Raw genomic sequence first — 22173 nt, forward strand, 5'->3', positions numbered from 1 at the left:
TATACCAATCGCTGAAGACTGTGGATAAACTATAATGCTGAGAGCTAAGAGCATAGCGGACATGCTCTATTGCATTTGTACTGGGGATGCTGTTGGTTAAGAAAAGCCAGGTTTTTTAACACTAAAAAATATTGCCAAGACTAAGTGAACACTGATTTGCCAGTTAAGTTTTGGTTGTACAGTGGCACTAATTTCACGCGTACCTAGTCCCTTACAAGTGTCAGGTGAGGCTAAGTGCTAAACAATGATGTTACTGTGCATTTTACCCTATACTGCGCCTTACTTACTTGTGTATATGACACCCCTGGCTATACAGGTTCAGTTACCAGAGAATGAGAAAGCTAAATTTAATCTTCCTGGGTTGGGCAATAACTAGTGCAGTTCCACATTGTCTTCCTATTCCTGAAATACAGCCCCGAGCAGGAAGGAAGCGTCATTAACACGGAACTCACTGGAATTCTAATTACTCTTCTATATCGCTCTTGGTGTATTGGCAGGACTTGAATTGGAGGAGCGGGGGAGGAGAATACATGCACTGTGCACACTAGCAGAGTTATATAATATATCATTTAATGAGGTTATCAGGGGGTAAAGCTGGAAACCAACTTCTCTACACCCCTATAAAGTATAGTATTGTATTCTGTGTTGCAGAATATTCATGGCTTTACTTTCTTGCTGTGCTTGTCCATCTGACCCTACAATGAATCTTAAAATCAGAGCTCATATTGCACCAAATTCCATGCATAGTCAATGACAAAATTATAGGTGCCCGCAGCTACCACAAGGGGGCAGTTATCTGCATACAGCATAGCAAGAGAGTCAGTAATGCATAGATGCAGGTTGTCACTAGAACTAGTGATTATGAAGGGGCAGAGATCGTTCTCCGTGTCCTGTCACTCATCTGACTATATAATCTGCTTGGTCTTATGCCTGAAGTGTCTGATAGCAGGAAGCAATGCATTGTATTCCCTCGTCCTGTAGTCTCTCTCCCCAGCATGAAACAATGGCTTGCCCTCGTCTCCACAGTAAATGTAGCTATGCTTTTAGTGTATTCGCCTCTCTCTCTGTTCATTAGAGATGAGGCTGATGCATGACCTGGTATGACAGAGGGATCCTTCATGAATGAGACCTGTGTGTAGACTGATTTTCTCCGGCAGCTCAGTGATTTACACTTTCTCTATCGTTTGGATTATTAAGTGTTATTGTAGTATTAGATTGTTATAAGCTATTGGCGCAGGCACTGGGGAGGCCGAGACCTGGAAATGTGATCAAAGGCTACAAATATAACCTTGTACTACCCAGAGCTGGTAGCGCGTGTGTTACCCTGATATGTTGTGACAAGTGGGTGGTGCTAAAATAAACTGCTTTGTCCTGTGCATGAAGTCTCTGATCTAGAATGGAAGCACCAGCATAGAGGGCCCCTCCCTGCTTATGATCCCTAGGGGTCCACATAATATCCCCGGTGATTACACTTGCCTATCCTGTCAATACAAGGTGCAGACATAGTTTGTGTTCTTTGTAGCAGATTTTCATATTTATATTATAAAATTAGCTTTTTTTCACCATGAATTCTGATAATCTACTGCCCCCACGGATGCCCACAGTTCTCCATTTTTAGGGTTCATTTATTTGGCTGCTTCTTAAATTGACGTGAAATTGAGCTGTGAGGAGGGGATGTTGCCGTATAAGACACTTATGTGTGTTAATTTTTGTTTGGTTTTTTTTTTTTATATGGTTTTGTTTGATACAAACTTTTTCCATGCACATAAAAGGAAAAAAACTGTTACTAAATATCCAAGTATGTTTTCTCGTATGCCAATGGGGACAAACACTTGTGTCCTTGGTGCTTATTGTTGGCCTACATTATTTATTTAATTTGTTTTAAAGAAGAAACGTTCATACATTCGGGTTTTTTTTTTTATCATTTTCTACAGAAAGACGTATAAACCCGAGACTTACAAAGACAAAATGTGAAATGCGGCTCTAAAAGATGTCACTTATTATCCAGCGCCGCGTGTCCTTGCTTTGAAATGAAAGAGATGAAGGAAAATACAACTACAATGTTACTTTATTACAGTGAACCGGGGGGGGAGGAGACGTGTCAAGGTTACGCAAATGTTGAGCTCAAGCACAAAGATTTAGCTTTATTTTAAGTGCAGATGAAAAGTAAATCGCAACAATGTAACCTTAGAACGACTGAAACTTACCATTACTCATAGAGGACTATGGTAAAGTCATATATTGGGGCTGTGTTTGCCACATGTTCATTCTGAACCCAGTAACGCACCATGTTGGTTCCGTTTGTACTGGGTTCAGGCTAGTAATTCTAGTATATGGGCCCCAATAGTAAATATTTAGTTTAGTTTTTTTTTTACATTGAATTTGTATAACAAGGATTCTAATATGACATAATAGAGAATTCCGATTCATATCCATCATTACACCCGGTATAAAGCCCTTCCTGCTTCTCGCTCCAAGTCTTGGGAACTTTCTGAAGAGAAAAGGATTATGGGTACGCTGGCGAGTTTTGAGGATTCCTGAGTATAACTAAAAATGGAAAGGAAGCAAAGAACAGGGAGCATTGCTGAAATGTTCTCCTCTTACCTATGGGCTATAAGAGCCTGTGAGGACTTGCAGCTGTGTTTTGACATTGTTGTAATTGTGAATCTGTGGTCACACAACCAGAAAACATGGGAAGGAATCCAATAGAAAATATTTGTCAGGAATGAAAGGAAAAAAAAAAAGATAAAATTCACAATTGAATTCTTTGTCTGCTTTTGTAATCTGGGTTGTTTTTAAAGATATATTGCGCGCATCATGCGTTGAGCACGACTTACAAAGTATCACAGTGGCCACTGAGCCATCAACCACACAGAAGTGTAATGTATGGACGTACTATCATACATATGTACCATCATTTGTCTGCATCTTGCAGATGATTACTTGTTGGACTCTGTGGGGTGCAGTTGGTATGAAATCACTTTCATTGGCCCGAAGTACAAATTGCAAAGCTTCCTAAATGGCTACATAAGGTTGTGTTAGTAATGGGTGATACTGTGTGCACGTTACATAGGACTGCAGGAGCACGTTACATAGGACTGCCGGGCTGTGTAGCTGGTGATCGGTGCAGCTGCAGCTCTGATACTAGTTGTCGTTGTTGGGATATTCATAAGAGCAGGTTCACACTGTCTCTCTGCAGGCATCAGATTCCCATTGACCCTTATTTCCAGCAGAGAAGCGCTGTGCGCGGCCATCTCTAAGCGAATCCTTCCACTCAAGAGTCTTGTAGCTGCTAAATTGGATTTGTCACTGAATAAAGTGTCAGCTGCCGCAAGACGGATCCACAATGGCCGCTCCGCTCGCCTCTTTGTAGAGAGAGTTTCAATAACAATTGCCGGGGTTTTTTTTAGAAGTTGCAGAGATGATTGTGATTTGGAAGGAGAGTAGAGGGTCCGCTGTGCACAGCTGGTTAGCAGCAGGCGCCCACCACAAGGGGAGGTCACACCTAGTTCATCCTGCTGTTCCGCTGCTGATTGACGGCCATGAAACCCTAATAGAATTAAACAAAGCACTTGAAACGTAACAAAAGCTCATTTCAGTTTCTATCTTTCTTTTTTTTTTTTTTCATGAGAGAATAAAAATATCCATGCAGAGCGGTGGATAATTGTGGTCTATCAATGCAGCGCTTTATCCTGGGGTGTAACAGGTGGAAACACAACGGCGGATACCACACGGATGTTATAGCAGATGTCTGTACGAGTGGGCAGCACGGTGGCTCAGTGGTTAGCACTAGGTCCTGGGTCCAAGTCCCATCCAGGGCAACATCTGCAAAGAGTTTGTATGTTCTCTCCATGTTTGTGTGGGTTTCCTCCGGGTCCTCCGGTTTCCTTCCACACTCAGAAACATACTGGTAGGATGATTAGATTGTGAGCCCCATTGGGGACAGGGAGCGGTTTGGCAAACTCTGTGCATCGCTGCAGATTCTGTTGGCGCTATATATATAAAGGAATAATTATTAGTAAAGCGATTGCACTGTAATGTGAATATTGTCGTCTACTTGTGCTCTTCCAGACCAGGGATGATCATGACCTAATAGACATTTCCAGCAGCAGCACAGTGAATGGGATGTTAACAAATTATTTCTATTTGCATCATGATTATTGCTGAGGATTATAACCTGACACTGCAATGGGAACTGCTGCCGTAACCCGGGCCATTCCGGGTTAGTGTCATGGGTCGTATTGAGTTTGCTCCTGTCCTGGCAATAATCGCTCACCCCTCCGGATCTCTCATTTTGATAAAGATTGGTTTCCCCTAATTCTGTGTAATGCGCTGCCACTTTTAATGCTGTGTTCACATGTTTTAATCTACTAAACTTTGGGAATATCGCTGCACCCACTCTTTAATTATCCACATGTCTTGGCTGTGTCTTCCTAATGTGTTTACATGAATCTTTTCACACGGTGCAGTGAAACGCCAATTTGGATGACGCCATGTAAATAGACTCCCATATGTTTGCACTTCATGAGGACCTTTTGTTAGACAGAATTCATACAGTTAAAACTTAGACACATAGCATTGTTTTGCACTCACTTTTTAGTTAGTTTTAGCTCCGTTTCGGTGCCAATAGATATGCAGAGATATAAATAGAGGCTATCCACATAAAATAATAATAATTCATTTATTTATATAGTGCACACAGATCCCACAGCGCTACACAGTTTGTCAGATCAGTCCCTGTCCCCAATGGGGCTCACAATCTAATCAACCTAGCAGTATGTTTTGGAGTGTGGGAGGAAACCTGAGGACCCGGAGGAAACCCATGCAAACACGGAGAGAACATACAAACTCTTTGCAGATGTTGACCCTGGGACTTGAACTCAGGACTCCAGCGCTGCAAGGCTGTAATGCTAACCACTAACCCACTGTACTGCCTCCTATAAGCATAAGGTTACATGCACACTATGTATGCCTCCTGTACCTTATATGCTCCACCCATAGGTTCATGTTAATGTAGTCTAAGTCTGTGTATATGCACCTGATTATGTATATGGGGGATGTATCTGTAAGTGTCAAAGTATAAGCAGTATATAGATGATGGTTTTGCCATTTAATGTTGTGTTTTTTTTTTGTTTTTTTTTATATTACATTGGATAAAAAAAATTCTGATAAGTTTTACCATCCCATTGTCCCCGGTACCTGGTGCTGTGTTTGTCTATGCAGGCCCAGTGCTCCTAAGGAAAGGTTTTAGTTGCCAGAATAATAATAATAATCTTATATGGCGCCATCCTATGCCGTAGCGCTGTATAACTCATAGGGGACACGTGCCCTGTAATGTAGTATTTTATTTGTACATTACTAAGGTCATATGGAAGAATAGCAGTGAGGTCCTTTTCTCTCCAGCTCCTGGTCCTGTAGGAGGATTTGTATTGTACTTGTTGCTGGTCTCTATTTTGGTGGGATGGTTGTTTCTCCACTTTGGAGAGAGAACTGCTTCCCTTTCAGATTTGAAGTTGAGTATACGGCACAGGAAAAGGGCCCTAAGCGGCCAAGTCCCCGCTGAGCGGGTTTTTTTCCCCCTCCAAAGCCTGTGAAAAGAATGAATAATTCAGCAGTAAGCATGCCTACAGCCGCCCATTTGGGAGCTTTGATCTGCGAATCAGGCGGCAGCATGAATGCCCCTTATTGTCATGTTATGTGTACACAGTGTGTGAATTATTGAAAATAGTCAGGGCCGGAGCCTCATCTGGTAGAGATTACAGTGTAGGCATGCTGGGTGAGGGCTGTAATTGTAAGTCCCCAGATGCTGTTTATTGGCCCTAGTCACGTGACCTCCTGCAGTAAAGCCCCCCCTCTGCATGGAGCCGCCGGACCCCTGGCCCTCCCCTTCCATACAGGACATTGTGCGCCCTCTACCTAAGCACCTGCTTGTAATATTTCCACAATTTGAAAATAGCTTCTTTTCTTATTGTGCACCCGACTTGCCGCCTGGCGCTACTTAACTCGTTGTTAGCATGAACCCCCCACACACCCGCCCCCTCTTCTCCTTTTGTGTGTTTTGCGGATTCCCGCTTTCATGACTAAGCAGATTTCATAGAAAAGTGGAGGGGAAGCTTGGATTTAAGACGCGTGCTCATTGGCCCCTTATGAGGGGAGACGCGGGAGACTTGTATGAGGGTCTTGGCTGTTAGTGCGGAGCAGAGGAGATTCAGATCCTCAATATGTTTTTAGATCAGATTATGTCTGTGATTTATCATAATAACTAGTGAGGATGCACAAAAAAAAATTGGGAGATGAAAGGAGAACATTCCCAGATGTGGCGCGCTGTGTGAGCCGTGGAATTTTTTTTTACCCAAGCCACACCTTTTGCTCCACCTTCCCCACAGTATAATTTCCCCTTAATGCCCTCCATGTCCCACCAGCTCCCTGTCACATTGGAGCCCATTTTGCCACCCATAGTGCTCCCCCTGTTATTGTGCCCCCCCAGCAGCTTCCCATCTTATAGTGCTCCCCCTGTTATTGTGCCCCCCCAGCAGCTTCCCATCTTATAGTGCTCCCCATGTTATTGTGGCCCCCAGCAGCTTCCCATCTTATAGTGCTCCCCATGTTATTGTGGCCCCCCAGCAGCTTCCCATCTTATAGTGCTCCCCCTGTTATTGTGCCCCCCCAGCAGCTTCCCATCTTATAGTGCTCCCCCTGTTATTGTGCCCCCCCAGCAGCTTCCCATCTTATAGTGCTCCCCATGTTATTGTGGCCCCCCAGCAGCTTCCCATCTTATAGTGCTCCCCCTGTTATTGTGCCCCCCCAGCAGCTTCCCATCTTATAGTGCTCCCCCTGTTATTGTGGCCCCCAGCAGCTTCCCATCTTATAGTGCTCCCCCTGTTATTGTGCCCCACAGCAGCTTCCCATCTTATAGTGCTCCCCCTGTTATTGTGCCCCCCAGTAGCTTCCCATCTTATAGTGCTCCCCCTGTTATTGTGCCCCCCCAGCAGCTTCCCATCTTATAGTGCTCCCCCTGTTATTGTGCCCCCCCAGCAGCTTCCCATCTTATAGTGCTCCCCCTGTTATTGTGCCCCCCCAGCAGCTTCCCATCTTATAGTGCTCCCCCTGTTATTGTGCCCCCCCAGCAGCTTCCCATCTTATAGTGCTCCCCCTGTTATTGTGCCCCCCCAGCAGCTTCCCATCTTATAGTGCTCCCCCTGTTATTGTGCCCCCCCAGCAGCTTCCCATCTTATAGTGCTCCCCCTGTTATTGTGCCCCCCCAGCAGCTTCCCATCTTATAGTGCTCCCCCTGTTATTGTGGCCCCCCAGCAGCTTCCCATCTTATAGTGCTCCCCCTGTTATTGTGGCCCCCCCAGCAGCTTCCCATCTTATAGTGCTCCCCCTGTTATTGTGCCCCCCCCAGCAGCTTCCCATCTTATAGTGCTCCCCCTGTTATTGTGCCCCCCAGCAGCTTCCCATCTTATAGTGCTCCCCCTGTTATTGTGCCCCCCAGCAGCTTCCCATCTTATAGTGCTCCCCCTGTTATTGTGGCCCCCCAGCAGCTTCCCATCTTATAGTGCTCCCCCTGTTATTGTGGCCCCCCCAGCAGCTTCCCATCTTATAGTGCTCCCCCTGTTATTGTGCCCCCCCCAGCAGCTTCCCATCTTATAGTGCTCCCCCTGTTATTGTGCCCCCCCAGCAGCTTCCCATCTTATAGTGCTCCCCATGTTATTGTGCCCCCCAGCAGCTTCCCATCTTATAGTGCTCCCCCTGTTATTGTGGCCCCCCAGCAGCTTCCCATCTTATAGTGCTCCCCCTGTTATTGTGCCCCCCCAGCAGCTTCCCATCTTATAGTGCTCCCCCTGTTATTGTGCCCCCCCAGCAGCTTCCCATCTTATAGTGCTCCCCCTGTTATTGTGCCCCCCAGCAGCTTCCCATCTTATAGTGCTCCTCCTGTTATTGTGCCCCCCCCCCAGCAGCTTCCCATCTTATAGTGCTCCCCCTGTTATTGTGCCCCCCCAGCAGCTTCCCATCTTATAGTGCTCCCCCTGTTATTGTGGCCCCCCCAGCAGCTTCCCATCTTATAGTGCTCCCCCTGTTATTGTGCCCCCCCAGCAGCTTCCCATCTTATAGTGCTCCCCCTGTTATTGTGCCCCCCCAGCAGCTTCCCATCTTATAGTGCTCCCCCTGTTATTGTGGCCCCCCAGCAGCTTCCCATCTTATAGTGCTCCCCCTGTTATTGTGCCCCCCCAGCAGCTTCCCATCTTATAGTGCTCCCCCTGTTATTGTGCCCCCCCAGCAGCTTCCCATCTTATAGTGCTCCCCCTGTTATTGTGGCCCCCCAGCAGCTTCCCATCTTATAGTGCTCCCCCTGTTATTGTGGCCCCCCCAGCAGCTTCCCATCTTATAGTGCTCCCCCTGTTATTGTGCCCCCCCCAGCAGCTTCCCATCTTATAGTGCTCCCCCTGTTATTGTGCCCCCCCAGCAGCTTCCCATCTTATAGTGCTCCCCATGTTATTGTGCCCCCCAGCAGCTTCCCATCTTATAGTGCTCCCCCTGTTATTGTGGCCCCCCAGCAGCTTCCCATCTTATAGTGCTCCCCCTGTTATTGTGCCCCCCCAGCAGCTTCCCATCTTATAGTGCTCCCCCTGTTATTGTGGCCCCCCCAGCAGCTTCCCATCTTATAGTGCTCCCCCTGTTATTGTGGCCCCCAGCAGGTTCCCATCTTATAGTGCTCCCCCTGTTATTGTGCCCCCCCAGCAGCTTCCCATCTTATTGTGCTCCCCCTGTTATTGTGCCCCCCAGCAGCTTCCCATCTTATAGTGCTCCCCCTGTTATTGTGCCCCCCCAGCAGCTTCCCATCTTATAGTGCTCCCCCTGTTATTGTGCCCCCCCAGCAGCTTCCCATCTTATAGTGCTCCCCCTGTTATTGTGCCCCCCCAGCAGCTTCCCATCTTATAGTGCTCCCCCTGTTATTGTGCCCCCCCAGCAGCTTCCCATCTTATAGTGCTCCCCCTGTTATTGTGCCCCCCCAGCAGCTTCCCATCTTATAGTGCTCCTCCTTTTATTGTGGCCCCCCAGCAGCTTCCCATCTTATAGTGCTCCCCCTGTTATTGTGGCCCCCCCAGCAGCTTCCCATCTTATAGTGCTCCCCCTGTTATTGTGGCCCCCAGCAGCTTTTTACCATCTTATAGGACTCCCCCTGTTATTGTGCCCCCCAGCAGCTTCCCATCTTATAGTGCTCCCCATGTTATTGTGCCCCCCAGCAGCTTCCCATCTTATAGTGCTCCCCCTGTTATTGTGGCCCCCAGCAGCTTCCCATCTTATAGTGCTCCCCCTGTTATTGTGCCCCCCCCAGCAGCTTCCCATCTTATAGTGCTCCCCCTGTTATTGTGCCCCCCAGCAGCTTCCCATCTTATAGTGCTCCCCATGTTATTGTGGCCCCCAGCAGCTTCCCATCTTATAGTGCTCCCCCTGTTATTGTGCCCCCCCCAGCAGCTTCCCATCTTATAGTGCTCCCCCTGTTATTGTGCCCCCCAGCAGCTTCCCATCTTATAGTGCTCCCCCTGTTATTGTGGCCCCCAGCAGCTTCCCATCTTATAGTGCTCCCCCTGTTATTGTGCTCCCCCTGTTATTGTGGCCCCCCAGCAGCTTCCCATCTTATAGTGCTCCCCCTGTTATTGTGCCCCACAGCAGCTTCCCATCTTATAGTGCTCCCCATGTTATTGTGCCCCCCAGCAGCTTCCCATCTTATAGTGCTCCCCCTGTTATTGTGCCCCACAGCAGCTTCCCATCTTATAGTGCTCCCCCTGTTATTGTGCCCCCCAGCAGCTTCCTATCTTATAGTGCTCCCCATGTTATTGTGCCCCACAGCAGCTTCCCATCTTATAGTGCTCCCCATGTTATTGTGCCCCCCAGCAGCTTCCCATCTTATAGTGCTCCCCCTGTTATTGTGGCCCCCAGCAGCTTCCCATCTTATAGTGCTCCCCCTGTTATTGTGCCCCCCCCAGCAGCTTCCCATCTTATAGTGCTCCCCCTGTTATTGTGCCCCCCCCAGCAGCTTCCCATCTTATAGTGCTCCCCCTGTTATTGTGCCCCCCAGCAGCTTCCCATCTTATAGTGCTCCCCATGTTATTGTGGCCCCCAGCAGCTTCTTATCTTATAGTGCTCCCCCTGTTATTGTGCCCCACAGCAGCTTCCCATCTTATAGTGCTCCCCATGTTATTGTGCCCCCCAGCAGCTTCCCATCTTATAGTGCTCCCCATGTTATTGTGCCCCACAGCAGCTTCCCATCTTATAGTGCTCCCCATGTTATTGTGCCCCACAGCAGCTTCCCATCTTATAGTGCTCCCCCTGTTATTGTGCCCCACAGCAGCTTCCCATCTTATAGTGCTCCCCATGTTATTGTGCCCCCCAGCAGCTTCCCATCTTATAGTGCTCCCCCTGTTATTGTGCCCCACAGCAGCTTCCCATCTTATAGTGCCCCCCCTGTTATTGTGCCCCCCCAGCAGCTTCCCATCTTATAGTGCTCCCCCTGTTATTGTGCCCCCCCAGCAGCTTCCCATCTTATAGTGCTCCCCCTGTTATTGTGCCCCCCCCAGCAGCTTCCCATCTTATAGTGCTCCCCCTGTTATTGTGGCCCCCCAGCAGCTTCCCATCTTATAGTGCTCCCCATGTTATTGTGCCCCCCAGCAGCTTCCCATCTTATAGTGCTCCCCATGTTATTGTGGCCCCCCAGCAGCTTCCCATCTTATAGTGCTCCCCATGTTATTGTGGCCCCCCCAGCAGCTTCCCATCTTATAGTGCTCCCCCTGTTATTGTGCCCCACAGCAGCTTCCCATCTTATAGTGCTCCCCATGTTATTGTGCCCCCCCCAGCAGCTTCCCATCTTATAGTGCTCCCCCTGTTATTGTGGCTCCCAGCAGCTTCCCATCTTATAGTGCTCCCCCTGTTATTGTGGCCCCCAGCAGCTTCCCATCTTATAGTGCTCCCCCTGTTATTGTGGCCCCCAGCAGCTTCCCATCTTATAGTGCTCCCCATGTTATTGTGCCCCCCAGTAGCTTCCCATCTTATAGGGCTCCTCCTGTTATTGTGCCCCCCCCCAGCAGCTTCCCATCTTATAGTGCTCCCCCTGTTATTGTGCCCCCCCAGCAGCTTCCCATCTTATAGTGCTCCCCATGTTATTGTGGCCCCCCAGCAGCTTCCCATCTTATAGTGCTCCTCCTGTTATTGTGCCCCCCCCCAGCAGCTTCCCATCTTATAGGGCTCCCCCTGTTATTGTGCCCCCCCAGCAGCTTCCCATCTTATAGTGCTCCCCCTGTTATTGTGGCCCCCCCAGCAGCTTCCCATCTTATAGTGCTCCCCCTGTTATTGTGGCTCCCAGCAGCTTCCCATCTTATAGTGCTCCCCCTGTTATTGTGGCCCCCAGCAGCTTCCCATCTTATAGTGCTCCCCCTGTTATTGTGGCCCCCAGCAGCTTCCCATCTTATAGTGCTCCCCCTGTTATTGTGCCCCCCAGCAGCTTCCCACCTTATAGTGCTCCCCCTGTTATTGTGCTCCCCCTGTTATTGTGGCCCCCCAGCAGCTTCCCATCTTATAGTGCTCCCCCTGTTATTGTGCCCCCCCAGCAGCTTCCCATCTTATAGTGCTCCTCCTGTTATTGTGCCCCCCCCAGCAGCTTCCCATCTTATAGTGCTCCTCCTGTTATTGTGCCCCCCCCCAGCAGCTTCCCATCTTATAGTGCTCCCCCTGTTATTGTGCCCCCCCCAGCAGCTTCCCATCTTATAGTGCTCCCCCTGTTATTGTGCCCCCCCCCAGCAGCTTCCCATCTTATAGTGCTCCCCCTGTTATTGTGGCCCCCAGCAGCTTCCCATCTTATAGTGCTCCCCCTGTTATTGTGCCCCCCCCCAGCAGCTTCCCATCTTATAGTGCTCCCCCTGTTATTGTGCTCCCCATGTTATTGTGGCCCCCCAGCAGCTTCCCATCTTATAGTGCTCCTCCTGTTATTGTGCCCCCCCCCAGCAGCTTCCCATCTTATAGTGCTCCTCCTGTTATTGTGCCCCCCCCAGCAGCTTCCCATCTTATAGTGCTCCTCCTGTTATTGTGCCCCCCCCCCCAGCAGCTTCCCATCTTATAGTGCTCCTCCTGTTATTGTGCCCCCCCCAGCAGCTTCCCATCTTATAGTGCTCCTCCTGTTATTGTGCCCCCCCCCAGCAGCTTCCCATCTTATAGTGCTCCTCCTGTTATTGTGCCCCCCCCCAGCAGCTTCCCATCTTATAGTGCTCCTCCTGTTATTGTGCCCCCCCCCAGCAGCTTCCCATCTTATAGTGCTCCCCCTGTTATTGTGCCCCCCCCCAGCAGCTTCCCATCTTATAGTGCTCCCCTTTCCCTGCTCCCCCACAGCATTCTACTTCTACTTCTACTTCTTCTGAGATGTGATCACCTGTTGGCTCTGCTTCATAAAGCAGAGATGAGGAGCTGCTGCAGGGGAATATGGAAAGGTAAGTATCTTTTTTTTTTAAAAAAATTTTAACGCTGGAACAGTGGTGCTGGGAGCTGCTGACTCTCTGCCCTATCGCTGATGTCCCGGATAGAAATCAAAAACCAGGACCGGCCCGCTGTAGCCCGGACTGATGGGAGGTATGATTTGTGCCAGTATCCCCTTCTGGTTATGAGAGAAACTGCAAGGAACAGGAGCGACATGCCCCATTATTCCAAACCTTTATTGAGCAAAAAATTATCGCACATGTCACTCAAAATCTTTGTTGTCAAAACTTACTGCTGGATTTTTTTCATGGAACTTGATCGGAATCTGCAATCGGCCTTAAGGTGGTATTTTTGGATTGTGCAAAGTTTGTTATGGATTTCAGTTTTTGTATATGCTGCAAACAGTAACAGAGCAGCAAATTCACAAGTGTTATCAAAGTCGTGTCATCTCTTCATGTCAGTCCTGGAGGAAGTCTGAAGACCTTTTACAAAGTGGCTAGAAAAACATAGAAATTTGACACGGTCCCTGGTGAGATTTACTTAGTGCTGGATACATTATTGTCTAGTTCTCCATTGAAAGTGGATTGAAATGTGATTCTGTGATGGCTCTGTAAATGATAATAATGCTGTTTATTCCAGGTGTCCCGGTAGGAGTGTGCACAGTTATGCAAGGCGTTGTGCTGGCTTTGATTGATTATTAGTGTTTGCACTGGAGCTGTGTTATGTAATTGTGTATGGTGTTACACCGGGCTGCAGATCAATGATTGTACTATGTACCATGGGAGTTTTCAGTCATTCTGCAATCCCTAGATATGTTGCTGGATAGCAGAGCTTGTTATGTCTGTGAACTCCTTCCCTATTTACTCTCTAAGGTGACAAGAAATTCTCGGCATTCCAGGTAGACGCGTAGATGTTTACACACAAAGTCACAGGTGAGCGGCGCTGAGCGGGACAACAATCCCTGACATCCTGCCCGCCATGTAATAGCTGGGATCTATAATGCATCCCCTCCCTCTAAGTAACAACCTAGATCACCTGCTTGGGTTCATACAAGGATATGTGGTGTGCGTGGGAAGCGGATTAAATCTGCACCCCGTTATTATACAGCATGCATATGGTTTATCTATTATGATCGCTTTGCTTGCTCTATTGCAACATTGTTTCAGAGGATGCAATTATTCATTTGGTTGCTACGTTAAATTGCAAGAGCAGAGGTGTAAAACTGAAACTGCATTGTGTGAATAGATAATGAATTGTATGTAAGCTTTATGTATAACATGATATTCCAGCCTCATTCGTCACAACTTGTGTATTTGTGCCAAGGTTTACGTCGGCATACTGTACAGAATTTAGCCAAATTTTGCACTTATTTCAGTGAACATGGACTCTTTCTTGCAACTTATGGGAAGTCTGGGTGCAGCCAACCTGACCCGGACCCTTTAAAGGAAACCTGCATTATGAAGCAAACATACCATGAGAATGCTGTAGCTACACTGATGCAGGATCATATCTTGGTTAATCCCTGAGCTGAGTGGTTTTGCTGATAAAACAGATATAACATTATGATAATGAAGCTCTGCCCCTTCCATGGCTCCTTCAGCGCTTGGTTCAGGCTTCCCCTAGCACCTGAGTTTTTCTCTGCTTGAGAGGACGATGTAATCGCTGTCCTCCCTGCCAGACAGAATAATCAATTGCTGCACCATCCCCCAGCTGCTGTGTATAAGTGATCCAGCTTAGGTTGATTAGTCATGTCTTGACTAACCTCCATTTGTAATTACAAGCTACCATGTGTAATGTGTTGATCTAGGCAGCCAGCCTGACCCAGCTTTCCCAAGGTCCTGAATGTTATAATTGTTTTTTCAGCAAAACCACTCAGCTCAGGGAATAAACCAAGATATGTTCCTGCATCAGTGTAGCTGCAACATTCTCAAGGTGTGTTTGCTTCATAATGCATCAAATCAAATGGTAGGTTTCCTTTAACCATGGGCTTAATAGCAGAATATTGTAAAGTGATGTGGTGCTTAAACTTCCTTTTGGGGTGAATAAATTACCTTCTCATTTAACTTGCAACAGCTCATTTTTTTGCTTGCTTGTCTGCAAACTGTGGTCCCCTACAAACAGCTTGTACAAATATCTACAAGCTGTGTTGTGCCACAAATTATAGACCACTGCTTCTATTCTACATTTTCTTGATGATAGTCCTATAGTCAGTAATAGGACAGTGTCATAGAATGTGTATGAATACATTGTTCATATCTGCTCTAATGTGCAGCTCACAATTACAAGATTATCAGACGTTTAGGCGATGAATCCCCACAACATACGATGCGTATTTAGCATAAAATCTGCTACATAATGACTTCTCTATTGGTTATTTCAGGTAGGAATGAATTGATAGCGCGATACATCAAGTTACGGACAGGGAAGACGCGGACCAGGAAGCAGGTAATTCGCTTGATTCTTTTATACTCTAATTGTGACATGGCGACGGCTGAGAAATTGTGAGATTTATCAGCTCGGATGAAATGCATGAAAATTGATCATGTTCTGCCACAAGTGGCTTCTCTCACAAACGTGCATGACCGGCTCCCGGGACGAAACATTTCACCTATTGCCAAATTCTAAAATAAATCTGCTTAAAGGGCAGACACTCCAATCTTCTAGCGATTATATTTGTGCAGCAGCTGGATTCGGTCACATATAAGGATGTAAATGTCTCTGGCGGTTTTTCCATGTTGTCCATCAAGGGGGACAGGGAGATTTCATCCCTTCTGTTACCGAGTCCATGTAAGAACACTACAGCCAGTCTCTTCCCATTCCTCTTATACGGTCAGGATGACTCCAGCCTGTAATGGCAAATAGAAATTGACTTATCCCCCATTCGGCCTTCCTTAGTCTTATATTTGTGATGTATAACTCTTTATGGAATGTAGAGACTATATTTAACCCAAAACTTGGCTGCTGCAAAGAAGATATGAACAGAGATGCTGGACTTCTAACGCTGCACTATAGATGCCATACAGGACAGTGCAGCCGCTCTCTATAAGTAGCCGGATTCTTCCTATGCACTCAGGACACTTGTTGGCTTATACAATTTATGAAATGTAATTCTTTGTAAGAATTGATGAAAGTGAATGCTTGTGGTTGTGCGTTATTATGGGATTAATCGAAAGAACCAGATTAAAGTGGCTTTTAGTATTGTTATTGCTACATTGAGCCATCAAAAAAAAATGTATATATACAGAGTATACAATGCTAATTGGCTCATTATTGGCATAGAAAGATGGATGTTACATTACAGCGCTACAATGTATTATATAGAGTATGGGATAGAGCAGTCACCACAGCTGAATAGGATTCACACTGATAAGATTCGAAAAGTTACTGTGATATCTATCCGTCTCTGTCTCTCTATATACATATACATTTATATATTATATTAAATAGAATCAAGGAAAGCAACATTTCACTTCCTAATGAGGAACCTTTGTCAGGTGATATGATGGTAAGAGACTGAAATGTATAGGATGTGACCTCATCAGTACAGGGTTTTTACATCATTTCCTAGTTGCAGTGATTTGTGTATGTACATTGGTGATAACTATGTAATGATTATATAATGACACCAGTAGTACAGCTCAGTGATCATCATTAGTGAAATACATATACAGTAACAATGTGATGTAGCCCTTTAAAAGATCAGACACCCAGATGAATACCACAAGGAAGCCACGTTCAACCACACAGATGTGGAAATGGAGGGAGGAGCTAGGTTACTCTGGCCAATAATTAAACGGGCATTGGTCCCGTCCACTCAGCATATACTATGCTGATGCTCCGCCCAGTTATGACCTCTAATAGCCGTGGAAGTCAGGTTTCTGCAGGGGCCATGTTAACTTAGGGTAAGGGCAAATAACAAGGCAACCAGGGGACTACTGTTCTCAGCATAATGTATAATGGAGGTGGTGTTGATCATAAGGACCTGCCATAGTGGTGGGTAAAAAGGAGAGAACAGCTGGTATATATGACACACAGGTTCAAGACGAAACCCACCCCCACCCCTAATGCATCACATGAAGACTCCTCCCACTACTGCCAATTAAATGAATGTCAGTCTGGAAATTAGCCTTAAGCGGGTCACCGCTCAGGGATTATCATCTACTATCACCTCCCAAATCCTACTGCATTATCTACAGATGTACATAAAAATACACTGGCCCAGATGTGGCCGCACAAGTTTTCTTTCCGATTTTGCACTTGGTCAGAGTTTTTGACACATTTAATACAGAATTGTGTCCAACAATGTATATTAGAAGTGCACCTAAAGAAATAAGTTGGTGACACTTCCTGAGCAGAGTAATGAAGATCCGGTGCCAGTATTCGGTAACCTGCTGAATCCTGCACATTCATGATGTAAACTGCACATGTATTTGCCTCACTATTGATAAATCTGGGCCTCTGTGTGCACGGTGTCAGAGCAGGTAGATTCACCCAAAAATGATTCTCAATTTGACTTTGTCAGTGTGTACCTGTAAGACAGGAATTGATATGGTAGGATGGTGCAGCAATTGATTATTCTGTCTGGCAGGGAGGACAGCGATTACATCATCCTTGTCTTCACACACCCCAGGTCTCCCAGTCCCCAAACTCATTACCTCTTATAACTCTTGTGTTTTTTCATGACTTTATGCAGTCATCGCCCTATCGCTATCCTGGCACATGGTCCATCAAAGTGAAGTTTTAAATCCTTCTCAATGTGTTTAGTCACTGATAATCTATAACACACAGATCAGTGATTCTGATGAATTATTTAAATACAATATGAAACTATATTTTTTTTTGTGAGTTCTCAGCCTTGTGGTTGGGTTCTCTAGGCATTTGTATGTTGGCAAAATCTTTTACCCCCTTGCCTTATGCGCTACCTGTCAATGTAAAGGTGCTGGGGGTTTCCCAAAAAAAAAAAAAATTCTCCAAAGCCGTATTCATTTTACTTATAGAATTTCTTGCATTCCATGTCATTTCACAATAGTCCTTTTGGATTATTATCCTTCCAGCTACAAAACACAACCCTTGTCGTAGTCCATGTGTCTATACCATTTAATATCTATTAGAAATCTACTGTTGATTTTCACATAAAACAAGAACAAATTTGGTCAGGCTTGATCTCATACATAGGGGGATTCGTTTTGCTTTGTAAAATATGACATGTATACATAAATACATAGGTATGTATAACATTACTTATTGTGTGTTATACTCCAGAGCTGCACTCACTATTCTGCTGCTGGTGCAGTCACTGTGTACATACATGACATTACTTATCCTGTACTGATCCTGAGTTACATTTTGTATTATACCCCAGAGCTGCACTCACCATTCTGCTGGTGCAGTCACTGTGTACATACATGACATTACTTATCCTGTACTGATCCTGAGTTACATCCTGTATTATACCCCAGAGCTGCACTCACTATTCTGCTGCTGGTGCAGTCACTGTGTACATACATGACATTACTTATCCTGTACTGATCCTGAGTTACATCCTGTATTATACCCCAGAGCTGCACTCACTATTCTGCTGCTGGTGCAGTCACTGTGTACATACATGACATTACTTATCCTGTACTGATCCTGAGTTACATCCTGTATTATACCCCAGAGCTGCACTCACTATTCTGCTGCTGGTGCAGTCACTGTGTACATACATGCCATTACTTATCCTGTACTGATCCTGAGTTACATCCTGTATTATACCCCAGAGCTGCACTCACTATTCTGCTGCAGGTGCAGTCACTGTGTACATACATGACATTACTTATCCTGTACTGATGCTGAGTTACATTCTGTATTATACCCCAGAACTGCACTCACTATTCTGCTGGTGGTGCAGTCACTGTGTACATACATGACATTACTTATCCTGTACTGATCCTGAGTTACATCCTGTATTATACCCCAGAGCTGCACTCACTATTCTGCTGCTGGTGCAGTCACTGTGTACATACATGACATTACTTATCCTGTACTGATGCTGAGTTACATTCTGTATTATACCCCAGAACTGCACTCACTATTCTGCTGCTGGTGCAGTCACTGTGTACATACATGACATTACTTATCCTGTACTGATCCTGAGTTACATCCTGTATTATACTCCAGAGCTGCACTCACTATTCTGCTGCTGGTGCAGTCACTGTGTACATACATGACATTACTTATCCTGTACTGATCCTGAGTTACACCCTGTATTATACTCCAGAGCTGCACTCACTATTCTGCTGCTGGTGCAGTCACTGTGTACATACATGACATTACTTATCCTGTACTGATCCTGAGTTACACCCTGTATTATACCCCAGAGCTGCACTCACTATTCTGCTGCTGGTGCAGTCAGTGTGTACATACATGACATTACTTATCCTGTACTGATCCTGAGTTACATCCTGTATTATACTGCAGAGCTGCACTCACTATTCTGCTGCTGGTGCAGTCACTGTGTACATACATGACATTACTTATCCTGTACTGATCCTGAGTTACATCCTGTATTATACCCCAGAGCTGCACTCACTATTCTGCTGCTGGTGCAGTCACTGTGTACATAGATTACTTATCTGATAGTGATCCCTGTGTGAATCTGTTTCAGTTTGTGATTTCTGCTCATCTCATATTATGTAATAAATTACCGGCAACTCAATAACTTGTTCAACAAACAATGTGATGAAAATGTAACGGGAGGATACGGGTCACTGAGCTATAGATGTTCATTATATGTGTGATGCTTGTAGCAAAGATCAGCGGGATTATATAATGATGATTGTTACATAGTTATACTTTTAAGTCAAATTGACCATAATGGACAATGTTACAAATGTAGCAATAAGAAGCCAGTAAAACAGCAGCAGCCACACAGGGAGAATGTATCAGTCACACTGGCTTATCTATAGACCCTGATAAAGAGCTGCGATCTTTAATAGATTTCCTCTTTTTGATGTAAATTAATCTTCTGGCCCAGTATGCCAGCACTCGGAGATCCTGCAAATCATTTTATGGAGCTGTAGGCTAGAAAAGCGACCCCCTGTGTAAACATGACCTAAAAAAAAAAAATCACTTTGACTTTAACCGTGTTAATTAACATTCAGCTTTACCTGCTGGCAGCTGGAGCCCCCCTGAGACGTCTCTTGTTTACAGGGGCTTGTCGTCAGCATACAATAGCCCCCTTACATTGGCACGCATAGAATGTGACAGGAGCCACAAGAAAAGCCTCTGATGAGTCAGCACAGAGCGCAGCTCCTGGACTACCGGCCGCCAATCCAATCAATTAGTATCCCAGAGAAAGCCCGGATTGTGCTCCGTTACAATGGATTATGTGGGGCAAGTTCTGCTCTTCCCGGAAAAGTCTCTCTTAGTAAAGATTATTAATAATAATTTGTGGTTAAATGAAAAGTATCCCTGCTCTGTATGTCTATAGAAAACTGCAGAAATGTGAACAGGGGTTTATTTGTCAATAGAATTTTATTGTCTGTTTTTAGTTTTGTTTTAGAGATTTATTTACAAAAAAAGTTGTAAAGTTTTATCTCAGGCGGATCAGAAAAACACAACACTGCTCGGAGGTTTTATTTAGGTCCTACGTAACCTGCCCAATGCTTTATATTTTACCAAGTTTTTTTTTATCTCCTAAATAATCAAACATATTTTATTTATAATTGTCGTATGACTTATCTAAGGCAGGTTAATGTTCCCAAAATAATGTTTATTTTAAACTTTTATTTTTTTTTCCTCTTAACTCTAGAAATCAATAAAACCCAATGATTTTTATTGCCAGTGCATTTTTCTCTTTTTTTATTATAATATTTTTAAAAAAAATTTTTTTTTTTTTTTGTAAAATTTAAATTTTATTCTTGCTCCCCTTTTTTTAGTTCCACTACCTTACTACAACCCGGGCTTGCACAACCCCTAAAAATATACTTAAACCTTTTTTTTTTTTTTTTAACTTATATAACTTATTATATATATATTTATTTTTTAACTTTTTTTTTTTTACATTTCCTTTTTTATTATTATTCTTTTTTTTTTTTTGCAAAATTTTTTCATTTTTTATTTGCTCTCATTTTTTAGTGCCACCCGCTTGCTATTGCCTGGGTTTGCACGACCCCCCCTTAAAAAAAAAAACAAAAAAAAAAACACCATAAACCTACAAAAAAAATATAGAAAGTTATATACAAATTTTTTTTTTTTATTTATATTTTTTTAAATCTGAACCCCGTAGGTGTCTAGTCACATACAGGTCTTAGCAAGAAAGAAAGTTCGAGAAATCCAAGCCGCCATTAAGGTACGTCTGGCTTGCCCAGTTGTAGGGGCTTTTCATCTCCATGGTTACAGGCTTTTTTCCTTTGTTTTCCTCCCTCCCCCTACCCTGCAGGTGTCTAGTCACATTCAGGTTCTTGCCAGAAGGAAATCTCGTGATTTTCATTCCAAGCTGAAGGTATGCGCTTCTCTGCTTTTGGGCTTGTGGTTGCTTTTGCATCTCACTTCCTGTTTCCCATGGTGACCGGTGAATGCTTTGTGCTGCCATCCTTGTAACCTAGTTTTCCTGCTGCATGTGAGAGCTGTTTACATTTCTTAATACCCGCTCTGCTATTCCTCTGCAAGCAGTCACCGAGAATATCCTCTACAGACACCTCGCTGCACGTCTGCCCAGAGATATCGGAGAGGAGTCGCACCTCTCGCCTGTCTGCCGATACCAGTCCCACCTTAGGACAGACTAAACGAAACTTCAATTTTTTATTAGAATATCTCTTAACTTTTTTTTTTAACTAGCAAAAGTTTCAAAGGCGAAATAAAATAGGAAAAAGTTTCTTGGCTTTTAAGCGACACCATAAAATTAGGGAATCAACTCCCACAATTGCTTCTGTAAAGTGCATCATTATTGCAACAATGTAACAATTCTTCACCCTATTTAAGATGCCTGATTAGGAACCCAAACCTCTGTTCACGTCTCTGTTGGTCAGGACTGAATGGTGCATTTACATGAGATGTTTATACCACTCTTAGGGTCATGCCACACATGGCGTTTTGAAACTGTTTTTGGTCCGTTTTTAAGCAATCCGTTAAAAACGCATGCACTTTTTGAAAATGCATGCGTTTTTGACAGGTTTTCTGAATTTGCGCAATAAAAAACGGAGGCGTTTTTAAAAAACGGATGCCTTTTTTAACGGAGTGCCTAAAAACGGACCAAAAACAGGTTCAAAACGCCACGTGTGCCACCACCCTTACCTGTACAGTTAAGGGCCAGGCTCAATTATTAGGTTAAAGGGGTATTCTCATTTCGGCAAATTATTGTTATTGTTTGCATGATGAAAAATGATAAATTTTTCCAATTTACTTTCTGTATCAATTCCTTGTGGTTTTCTAGATCTCTGCTTGCTGTGATTCTATAGGAAGCTTCTATGTTGACTTTCAGTGGACAGAAATCTGACCGTGGTCACACAGGTGCACGGCTCGTTATATATCCCACAGCTCTGATCATTCTCTGAAATAACGAGCCGTACACATGTGACCACAGTCAGATTTCTGTCCCCTGGAAGCAAACATAGAAGCTTCCTATAGAATGACAGCAAGCAGAGATCTAGAAAACCGTGAGGAATGGATACAGAAAGTAAATTGTATAACTTTCCATTACACAAAGAATCGCATGTTTTTGCT

General features: G+C 45.0%; 1 protein-coding gene across 6 annotated transcripts in view; it reads left to right on the forward strand.

Annotated features, from left to right (window-relative positions):
• Window positions 1-22173, forward strand: part of TEAD1 (TEA domain transcription factor 1) — a 114817-nt gene that overhangs the window by 66704 nt on the left and 25940 nt on the right. For 2 of the 6 annotated variants that reach the window (XM_072118883.1, XM_072118884.1), the window contains exons 3-5: window positions 14849-14913; window positions 20738-20800; window positions 20891-20953. In XM_072118883.1, the coding sequence (XP_071974984.1) occupies window positions 14849-14913; window positions 20738-20800; window positions 20891-20953 (191 nt within the window). The remainder of the gene's footprint in view (window positions 1-14848; window positions 14914-20737; window positions 20801-20890; window positions 20954-22173) is intronic. The other 4 variants (XM_072118886.1, XM_072118888.1, XM_072118885.1 and 1 more) reach the window with 2 other exon arrangements.

The sequence above is a fragment of the Engystomops pustulosus genome, chromosome 7 (genome assembly GCF_040894005.1).
Source record: "Engystomops pustulosus chromosome 7, aEngPut4.maternal, whole genome shotgun sequence".
NCBI classification, from domain to species: domain Eukaryota; kingdom Metazoa; phylum Chordata; class Amphibia; order Anura; family Leptodactylidae; genus Engystomops; species Engystomops pustulosus.